Here is a 10182-nt window from a genome sequence, read left to right on the forward strand (position 1 = left end):
TCCCCGGCGGCGAGCCAGAAGCGTGTAAAGGATGCTTCACTTTGGGTTTGTATAGTCTACTTGAAGCTTCTACCGAATCGCCTTTCCCTTCGTAAAGTGTGTGGAGGTTTCTGTCCTCGAGGTTATGGGACCAACAACACGCAACTGGCTTCCGATCACGCAGCACCTTTCGCAGGCGCACTCGCGACGTCTTGTTTCCGTCCTGTGTTGTGGGCGATCTACCGACAGCGGAAAGTTCATCTACAATGCTAGAACCTACGAACCGTCTGAATAAGCAGCAGTCCTACTCGTCACACGCACTATTGTCTGTCTACCTCTTCAATTGTTAGGAAGAGCACCACTGCAGTGGGACCTGCTCCACCGATGCTTCGGTTGCAGAGCCATTCGCGCCGTGTGCTTCTCCTTGGCTCACTGCCACGCCCTGACGACGAGCGTCTCTACACTCGAGCTGGCGGATGACGCCGTCGACGCTCTCTGCGGCGCCAGTGTTGGACGAGCGAATGACCGCGTTGCAATACCTGTATCCAAGATCTAAATTCTGTTTTTAAACAGTGTTTTCGACGACATTGTGTATTCGTCGATCCTTGGGATACGAGATCGACGCCACTGTCGGGCTCTTCAATGTCAACGCAACAGGCCGGTCTTGGAGCTCGAGGACGCCGACTACCCGTCGCATCGATTACTCACAGACTCCAATGCAATACTGTCCTACTACTAGTCCTACTACGGCTTGGCAAACCACCCGTTGGTCCAGCCCGCCTTGGCTTTCGGCGGCGAGGGTTTCGGCAATGACGGCGCCTTGAAGGACGTGAGCTGGCCCTTGATCGCTGCGAGGTTGACCGTGATCGTCGCCTGCGACCGCCGCGGAAACCAGTCGGCGACGCTGACATTAGCCACGTCCTGGCGTTCGTAAAAGAGGAGGTACGCCGACTGCATGAGGCGCGCCGTCATCTCGAGCGTTGGCAGCTGCGTCACGGTCGTGTCGTCGAGGCAAAACCACTGCCCGAGCGAGTCCTTGATGTACGCCACATAGTGCCCTGCGCCCAGCACACCGTGGTGGCACACGACTCCGTACAGATCGTACTTGGCATCCGGTGCCGCCGCTTGCGTCGGTGACGGAAAAGCCACCGAGAGCGGCGTCTCGGTCGACGTCGATGTAAACGGTCGTTTCCGATCCATCGGTTCCATCGGTGTCGGTGCCGGTGTCGTCGTCGTCGTTGTCGTCGATGTCGGTGGTGTCGGTGTCATGAACCGAGCGAGGTCGAGGTTGTGTGTGGGAAATGCAATTGCATTTTCGGCCTTGATGGGTCGGTGGCCCGACGACGAGAGGTTCTGAAATCGCTTGAGCTGCACGGCGAGGACAGGCGGCGCGCCGTGAATCGACAGCCGCTTCGAGTGCTCTGTCGAAGTCTTGCACTTGCCACAGCCCATGTCAATGCTTTCACTCGAACAGAGCATCTCAAGGCACTCCTACGCCCCGTTCGCACGTCCTTTGACCAGCAGGTTTGCGTACCTCGAGCGAGTTGGAGGGCCGGGTCGAGTGGTGCACCGGCGACGTCGCTGCCTCGGGCGTCGACGCCGCCTTTTCCTGCACGATGCGCGCCGACAAGACATCTACGCGCCCGATACGTGGCCGCTCCAACGACTGCAAAGCGCGTACCGTCGTGCCAGTCGATGGCCAGCATCGTAGCGGCCGTGGGTTCGAGGCGCGTCGTCGCATCGCTTGGGTCCAGTACACACCCGAGGCAGTGGGAGGTCCACGGACAAATCGCGCACGAGAGACCGTCGGGCTTGAGCACCTGCCGCAGTGTGAACCCATATGACGTCGTCGTTTGCAGCGACGGAATCGCAAACTCCATGCTCGGCGCCTTGGCCAAAACCGGGGTTTCCTACTCAACCATGTGACGACTCGCACCATATCCGACTAACTAAAACGATTTGGATGGTACCAGCGCGAGGCCGTTGACCGTCGGTGTCGGGGCAAAATGCGTGTGTAGCCACGCGTAGAGCTCGGCGCTCGTCTTGGCCATCGGCACCAAGAGCGGGTGGCCAAATAGATGCACGCGGAACGGCCGTCGGAAGTAGAAGGGCACGATGCGCTGGTACCGGTGGACGGCTTGGAGCCACAGCGTCGGCAACGGTTCGTCGGGCACAGGCACGCCAAAGACGTGCAGGTGCTCGAGCGAGAGCTCGGCGATCGACGAGGTGGGCTTGAGAACATGGGCGAGGCGGTGGGCCCCCATGACGACGGCCACCTTGTGCTCGGAAGCGGCCGACTCCGGAAAGAGAGTGTCGATCTCCTTGAGAACGTCCGTGATCGTACCGTTCGTGGGTACGCGGACTTGGACCGAGACGCGGGCCGACGACGACGACCGCCGGTACTGCAGTTGAAGCCACCGGAACGGCTCGGGCGGTAGTGGCACTTGCAGAAACGAGCACGGCTCGAATCGATTCGAGGTCGCGTGGCAGCTCGCACACTCGAGCGCCGACTTGAACTGGCCGGTAAAGAGTGCAGTGATGATCGAGGGGTCGCGCAGGACGTGGGCTGTCCACCACTCGGCCGCCACGTCCACGTCCGGTCGGTCGTTGCTGTCGGGCAAGGCGATGTACGGCTTGGAAGTGCCGGCTCCAGCGACCGGTCGACACAAATCTTCGTTGAGCCCCGAGAGCAGCACCGAGAGGAACTCGTGCGCGTCGTGCTGGAGGTTGCCGGCAAAGGACGCGTAGACCTTGCCCATGCAAAACTTGAGCCGCTGCGGTGCGATCGGACGCGTCTTGTTGCGACTTGACGTTGCGAGCGCTGCGAGGACCTTGGCGAGTTCGCCGTACGTAGCCGCGAGCACGCCCTTCATGCCCATGGGGTTTACCGTGTTGAGGTCGTAGAGGTACTCGTCGGACGCAAAGAACTCTTGTAAGAGCGGGGTGTGGAAGAGGCACTGCAGCACCGAGTTCATATAGCACGTATTCCCGAGGTTGCTCAGTCCGACGACCGGCGTCGACGGACGCAGCGTCACGGCGGCCGTTGGCGACGGCGTCAACAGCGCAGCACACTGCACGAGGAGCTCGAGATGTCCTTTGGTCGCCACGTCGCCGAGGCGCGCGCCTGCGGGCAGACTCGTGGCGTCGTCCGACTTTTGCGGTCGCCAGAGCACGCTGAACGGCGTCGACGGCGCCAAGTTGTAGTGGGCTCGCAATAGCACCGGCAGCCGAGCAATCGATGTTGTCTGGCTCAGTCGCACCACCGACGGCGATCTATACAGTAGCCCAAGTCTAACCCAGCAACAAACTACAGTCCAAGCGCGTACGTGGTCTTGGCGTCTTGCAGCACGAGCGCCACGGTGAGCGGGTCGGTCTCGAGACGAATCTCGGCGTCACCGCCGACCCGGCACGTCAGCCGCACGACGATCGGCGTCGATGGCGTCGATGGCGGAAACCAATGGCTGACGAGGTGCCACACACTCGGGTTGACAAACACGCCGCTCTCGCTCGGCTGGACGGGTCCCATCTGTGTCTCACACTGGACAAACCGCTGCCACCAAGTCGCATCGATGCCAAACCAAAGACCGCCATCAATATGAGGGCTTGCGTCCGGGAGCTTCCGGAGTGCTTTCACCAGCGGCACGCGGTGGAGATGACCGTCCTTCATGCTCGTCGCGAGGCGGCCGTGGACCTCGTCGAGGAGCTGTTGCCACAACCAGAGCACGACCGGGTAGTCTTGCAGCCAGGTAAAGTACTCTTCGAATGCAACGGGCGGTGCCTCTTTTTCGAGGTACGACAGGACTTCGTCGTAGAGCGAGGTTGCATTCGCGCTCACGAGCACCAAAGGGTCCAGCACCACGTCGACATCTAAGTGGCTCGTACAGAGAAAGTCTGCGAGCTGCGACGTGACTTGGGTCTTGTTGCGGTCGACAAAGACGTCAAAGAGCGCACCAAGCGCCTCCATGACGGTCGCCCGGTGAATGCACACGAGCCGCGTGAGCCATTCGCGCAGCGTTCGGTCGGCACCGGCGCCGACGGCCATGACCACGGCGCGATCAATGTGCATGGCAAAGGCGTCGGCGACCGTCGAGTCTGGCACGAGGTCATGCAACGCATACTCTTGTCGCAGCTGCTGGCAGGTCGCGCGGAACGCGATCACGTCCGAGTCGAACCAGTTGGGCAGCGTGTACAACGCGAGGGTCGTGGCGGCCGACGGCGGCAGCACGAGGGAGGTGGACCGTGTCGAGCGCGGCGCCGGCGACGACGCGGGCACGTCGACCACCTCGTCAAAGACAAATGCGTTGGCGAGCGCGGGAATCCATTCGAGGAGCGCAATCTTCTCGGCCTTGAGGTTGGCCATGCGCGTCCGGAACGTATCGAGTTTGAGCTTCTCTTGCTTCTGGAAGAGCTCGGCTTCAAACATGACGGCGGTCCAGGTCTTGCCGTTGTGTCCGATGGCGGCGACGTTGGGGGTTGTCATGGTCCAGAGAAGGAACGCGCGGACGTCGCCTTTGCCAATCGCGCCCGACTCGGTGGAGTCGAGGGCCCGGAAGAGGAGCTTGAGGCGCTCCCGCATCGAGCCTGTCTTGAGGACCGCGATGGCCGAGATGAACTCCTTGTACTTGAGGTGCCCCGTCACGTCGAGGTTGATGCTGTTGAAGAAGCGCTCCGCGAGCGGGATCGGCATGCTCGGCAGCACCTCGCGCAAGACGCTGTGGACAAAGACAAGCCGCGTCATGTGGCCATGGCCCGACGCCCGCGTGAAGGCCTGCTTGGCGCGCCGCGTCTCGACCTCGCCAAGCCGCGTCTCGGCGGCCGACGCCTTGATGATCGGCTCGGGCAGCCCCAGCAGCGACTGCCACATCTCTCGGTTGGAATCGGGACTGGGCCGCTTCGCCGAACTTTGTTTCGATCCGACCAATCACAGATCGGCATGTACGACAAGCGCCAATCAGCATACAGTACAGTACATGGCCGACAAGGCACCAATCCTCGCGTGGCAGCTTCAGGTCGTCGTACGCGACGCTCGCCAAGCGCGAAATCAAGAGGAGGCGGGCCGGGCCCGAGGCAGCGAGCCAGCCGATACCACCAGTGCTCTATCAACGACGCACAGAGCCTCAACGCATCGCTTTGCAGTGACGGAAGGTCAACAACGTCGCCCGTCCTGTCCAGGCTCTCCCAACCTCAGGCGTGCGTGGCTTCTGGCAGAAGAGGTCATACACCCTCGACTAGGAATACCAGAGGTGAATCCATTCGTAGAACAATGGACTCTAGCCGAGACGAAGCGTCGGTGAGGCCGTACGACACTTGGAGCGCCGATAGCCGAGTTGACGCCGATCCTGGAGCTGGCTCTCTTCGCCGCCATGTGTCCTGCCAGTCCATGTACCGAATCTGGCCGGCCGAATCTCACATAACGCGCGCTGCTGACGCTAGGCTGCACGCGCCACAACTACTAACAACTACAGCTACAAAATTACTCTTTTAGCGAGCGATAACAATGGCATGATCGAACTCCTTCCTATACACGGTCATGGCACCGCAGCGCGAGGAACCCCGATGCGTCTTTCTCCTTCTGCACTCGCGAGATGTTCACGCAAGCGTGTGGTCATTATTGTCAATCGCGTAAATATATACATTTATGAAAATCCAAGGATACCCGATCAGCTAACATACCCGTTCGAGTGGTATTGGTACCGGTCGTACCTACACCACAGAAGCATCGTCATCTCTGCTTCCTTTGTCATAGAGGCACACGTACAGGCGGGTGCGCAGACTATTGCAGCTCTGGTCGGCCAGTCGCTGTGCGTGGAGCCGGACGTCGCTGTCGGATGCGCCCACACACAGTCGATCTTGGAGTCGGCGGAGGAGCAGGGGGACGTTCTGCCCCACAAAGCACGGGAATGGTGATTTCTTGGCCGTCATGCTCACAAGCGCCAAGATCTACAGCAGCGATGATCATCGCCACTTCAAATCTCACACGGTACACGAGATGCATGGTGCTGCAGGGCCAAAAGACCGTCGCCGAGGAGCCGCAAAAAACGCTGGTAGCCCGGACTCTCCTTCCCGCCCATCGTGAGGACCATCTCATCCGTGAGCTTGAACGGCGCGCGCTCAAAGCTAAAGCGACCTAGTCCCATAAACCATTATAACTTTAGTAGAGTGGACGACAATGTGACGTACCGCCCGGAGCTATCCCAAAGGCAAAGCCGAAATCAATGTGCAAAATCGTGCCGTCGACGTGCAGCATCACATTGCCGTTGTGGCGATCTTTGATCTATCGCACAAGATCATATGCGAATACGAATCCAAATGACCAAGGTACGCACCTGTAGAATGTAGCAAAATAGACTGTACGCGGCCATGGACCGAATAAAGTTATCGCGGGCCACCTACTTTCAGTGAGCGACCAACTAACTAATTTACTCACAAAGTACGCACCGCAAGCCGCTCGCGTATCGGGTACCGCGCCCTAAAGATGGCGTCGAGCGACTGTCCTGGATGATGCTTCTTGACGTCCGAGACCGAGTCCGCGTCCAGCAAGACCTGCATGAGCCCGCAGTCGTCGCCACAGCAGAGAATGCTACCGCTGAAATCACACACAACGATAGCATGGTGCCGACACGTACGTATACGGGCGCAGCACGAGCTCCGTGTCGCAAAAACACTCGACAAAGATGTGCAAAAGCTGCATGATGAACACTTCTTGCCGCATGTCGTCAAAGCTCTTGGCAATGACCGGCACCAAGTCCCACCCAAGTTCCTATCACAGATGTACCCATGGCACCATCAACGTCGAGAGGACGTACCGAGCGGTAAAGGCTCTGTGCTTGCAGTCGCGAGCGCTTCTCCCGGAACGACTCGGTCTCGGCCGGGTTGATCTCCGCCACCATCTTGTTGGTATCATTGTCATCCTCGCCTTCTAGGAGCTTGAGGGCGACCGGGCAGTCGGACACGAACGACCGATCGACGCCAACGCAGTCTTCACTCGGACGTGGCGTGCTCCGGCTGTGGCTGCGACATGCCGTCGACGCCCGGCGATCACGCCCAAGGTCCGCATCCAGAAACGCATCCAGGAGGTACGAGGTCGGCGCTGCGTCCGTAGCTGGGTCGGGTCGATGACGCACCGTCGTCGCCTCGGTGATCGCGATCGTCTCGAAGAAGACCATGGTCGGCGCCCGCGCCTTCGTCGAGAAGACCGTGCCTTCTGTCGGCACAATACTACGCACACGCTTTTGCGTGTCGTCGTGCACAGTCAGCGGCAAAATCGCGTGGGCCGGCAGCGTCGCGCTTAGCCGCGAGAGCACATGTGGAAGATGCGCTTTCCGGTCTTTGCCGGAATTGAACTGGCGCTTGAAGTTTTGCGATGCGACGACAAGCGACTGCACGAGGTGCACCGTGTCGCCAAACACGTCGAGTGCGTCAATGGCGGTCTCGGGTTGCATCTCGGCGAGGACGGTATCCAGGTCGGCAAAGAACGCCTCGTCGTCGTCGCCCGGTAGCAAGATCATGCTGCGGAGATCCTGCACCGGCTCGGACGCCACCGGGCTGGACGCATCGGGAAATGGTGGCAGGAACCGGTTAGCATCCAGCTGCGTCGACACGGCCGCGACGTCGGACGGCGTGAGGGCCCCAAGCCACGCGCCAAAGACTGAGCTGGACCGCGAGTTGGACCGTAGCGCTTGGGTGGTATGCAGGAGCTGGTCGAGCAGCTGCATGGCGTCGTGGTCGGACGTCGTGGGGCCCAGCACAAGACTCGCCATTTCCGTCGTCGATGCCGTCGCATTGAGCCCCACGTACACGCCGTAAAACTGCATGAGCGATGCACCAAAGCAGGCGTCGTCGTCGTGGCCCTTGGCGCCGTCGGTGCGCGCGGCTACCGCGTCCCAGTGCGTCCGCAGCGCCAACACCGTGGATCGGCGCCCGACACCCGCGAGGAAGAGGACGTAGAAGAGCTGCATGGCCATCGACTGGCACGACGCGAGAGATGCAAAACCCCAGTGCAGAATCTGCGGCCAGTACATCCCGAGGTGCGCGACGTCCGACTCGGCGACGACCGCCAGTTGCGCGAGCGTCGACACAAAGAGGAAGGGCGACGTCATGTACGTGTAGAGCCCGGCGACGAGGCTGCAGACGTCGATGGGCCCGCTGTCCATGTACTCCTGCAAGTCGTGGTACGCAGCCTTGTCCTTGGCGCCGAGCCGGCTCCAATGTCGCGTCTCCTTGAAGAGCCCTAATGGGTCGTTGGCCTGCAGCGCAAGCAGGTTCTGCCAGTCGCGAAAGCGAGTGAGAACTACGTCAGCACTGGCCGTGCGCTGTGACTGCGATGTCTCGACGAGAGCGGGACTCGGTGTCACGCGCTTCTCGAGGACGAGCTGGAGCGCGAGGAGCCAAGCGTCGCGGTCGGCCGCGGACTTGGTCATGGCCGTCACGAGCTGCCCGGACGGCGTCGAGAGGAAGAAACGCTCGTTGAGAAAGTCCTTGTCGTCGGCGAACGCGAGTTGGCAGTCGAGGACGCGGACGTCCTGCCCGGGCGCCGCCCACGTGAGTGCGCCCGACCGGCGCAGCCAGCAGCACACGCTGCCTGTCGATGGCTCAGTCTCGTCGTCGAACGAGAGCACGAGGTGTCCCTTGTATGCGTAGGCGGCGTCGCCCATTTCGATGCTGCCGGGGACATCGTCGACCGACGACGAGGCTACCATCTCTGCCAAAAGCAAAAAGAGAGATGAAAGTTTACGGCAAAGTCGCCCAAATCATTCCGATATACATACAGATGTCAAGTGCACTGTCTTGGCACACGCAACCGACGCTGCCACCGCCACGCCGCCTGCGAGGGTTGCGAGGGCCTATGAGCGTACTAGCCATGTGCATTCGACCAGCAGCAGCGCATACGCTAGCTTGGCGTGCGACGGTGGCAGCGGCACCCAAGCCCCCGTGCGTCCCGCCCGCCGCCGTCACGACGTGGCACGCCCTGGCGCCACCTGCGACACGACGCTCTTGGACGTCTGCATGCAAACTGCATCGTCGCCGTCGTCGACGCTCGTTGCTGTAGCAAGGACCTGGATCAAGAGCACCAAGACCACTCGAGAGTGATTGACGTTCGACCGACCTGCTGCTTCATGTCGCCATGTGCATGGACGTGAGCAAGGGATGTTGCAGTAGCTTGGGAACCGGCTGCGATGATGGAACCTTGATTGTGCGAGACACTGGGCGAGGAAGCGGGACGATTAGGTAGATGCACTTGGAAACAATGGAGGTTAGGAGGGGGTGTTGGACGTTAGTGACTAGTCGCGGTGCGACCGCGACGACTTCTTTGATGACTTTTCCTTACGGCGCTTGTGCTTGGACGATTTCTTGGACGATTTCTTGGGCGATTTCTTCGACTCCTTTGACCGCTTCCCGCGCGGACTACGGCTGCGACTGCGAGTCTTTGGGCTGCGACTCCGAGTCTTTGGGCTGCGACTCCGAGTCTTTGGGCTGCGGCTTCGGCCCTTGGGACTGCGGCTGCGCCGCTTGGACGCGCGACGGGGACTCACGCTGCGGTCTCGCCGACATCGACGGCGGCCGCGGTCGCTCTCACTTTCGCTCTCGGAGGACGAGGACGAGTCGTCGTCGCTGCTGCTCTCGGCCGCCTACGTAAGTCGCATGCTCGTCCCATTTTCAGCATGCAAAGACGCGTGGGCGCACCAGCTTCTTTTGGTTGGCGCTTTGGTCGAGAAAGTTCATGCACTGAAAGGTCAAATGGCCCATGGCGCCGCACTAGGTCACATGAGAGACGAGCGCGGAATGCAGTGACGCGTACCTTCTTGCACGAGCCGCGCGTGTCGTTCTACAACGCGGCATGAGGCTTGGTCCAGCGACGAGAAGCAGGACGTACCGCCTTGTTGGAGAGTTTTGCCAGCGCCATGAAGCCCTTGGCGCGCTCGATTGAGGACGCGGACTGGCCTGGGTCCTGGCCCTCGCCCTAGACGAACCGTGGCCATGAGGCGGCTGCGAGGACGATCGAGGGCGACGTACATCGGCGGCGTACGGGTCATATCCGATCGTGTCCTTCCAGATGCCCGTCATCTTGAGCGTGTCGCTGCTCGACATGATGTTGTTGTGCGGCATACGTCCACGGTGCCCCATGCTTCCGTGCGTGGTTGCGGTGGTGCAAGGGCAAAGTGGAATGGCGTAGTTTCGACCAATGGCTTTCCGGCATTTGAT

The 10182-nt window shown here is 60.7% G+C and overlaps 3 protein-coding genes across 3 annotated transcripts; all 3 read right to left on the minus strand.

Annotated features, from left to right (window-relative positions):
- Positions 1-668: 668 nt before the first annotated feature.
- On the minus strand, positions 669-4843 carry SDRG_10432 (hypothetical protein; the record flags this gene model as incomplete). The annotated part of the gene is made up of 5 exons (XM_008616421.1): positions 669-1470; positions 1514-1614; positions 1661-1889; positions 1950-3252; positions 3306-4843. The coding sequence occupies 5 exons, from the start codon at positions 4841-4843 to the stop codon at positions 724-726; spliced, it is 3918 nt and encodes a 1305-aa protein (XP_008614643.1). The 3' UTR covers positions 669-723.
- A 796-nt stretch (positions 4844-5639) lies between these two features.
- On the minus strand, positions 5640-8633 carry SDRG_10433 (hypothetical protein; the record flags this gene model as incomplete). Its single annotated transcript, XM_008616422.1, has 8 exons — positions 5640-5682; positions 5738-5919; positions 5964-6106; positions 6160-6253; positions 6306-6368; positions 6418-6559; positions 6606-6739; positions 6786-8633. The coding sequence occupies 8 exons, from the start codon at positions 8631-8633 to the stop codon at positions 5640-5642; spliced, it is 2649 nt and encodes an 882-aa protein (XP_008614644.1).
- A 627-nt stretch (positions 8634-9260) lies between these two features.
- SDRG_10434 (hypothetical protein) lies at positions 9261-10104 on the minus strand (the record flags this gene model as incomplete). The annotated part of the gene is made up of 5 exons (XM_008616423.1): positions 9261-9608; positions 9664-9735; positions 9779-9805; positions 9854-9940; positions 9994-10104. 5 exons carry the CDS (start codon positions 10102-10104, stop codon positions 9261-9263), a joined length of 645 nt encoding a protein of 214 aa, XP_008614645.1.
- Positions 10105-10182: the final 78 nt, after the last annotated feature.

This window comes from Saprolegnia diclina, assembly GCF_000281045.1.
Source record: "Saprolegnia diclina VS20 unplaced genomic scaffold supercont1.35, whole genome shotgun sequence".
Taxonomy (NCBI): domain Eukaryota; phylum Oomycota; class Saprolegniomycetes; order Saprolegniales; family Saprolegniaceae; genus Saprolegnia; species Saprolegnia diclina.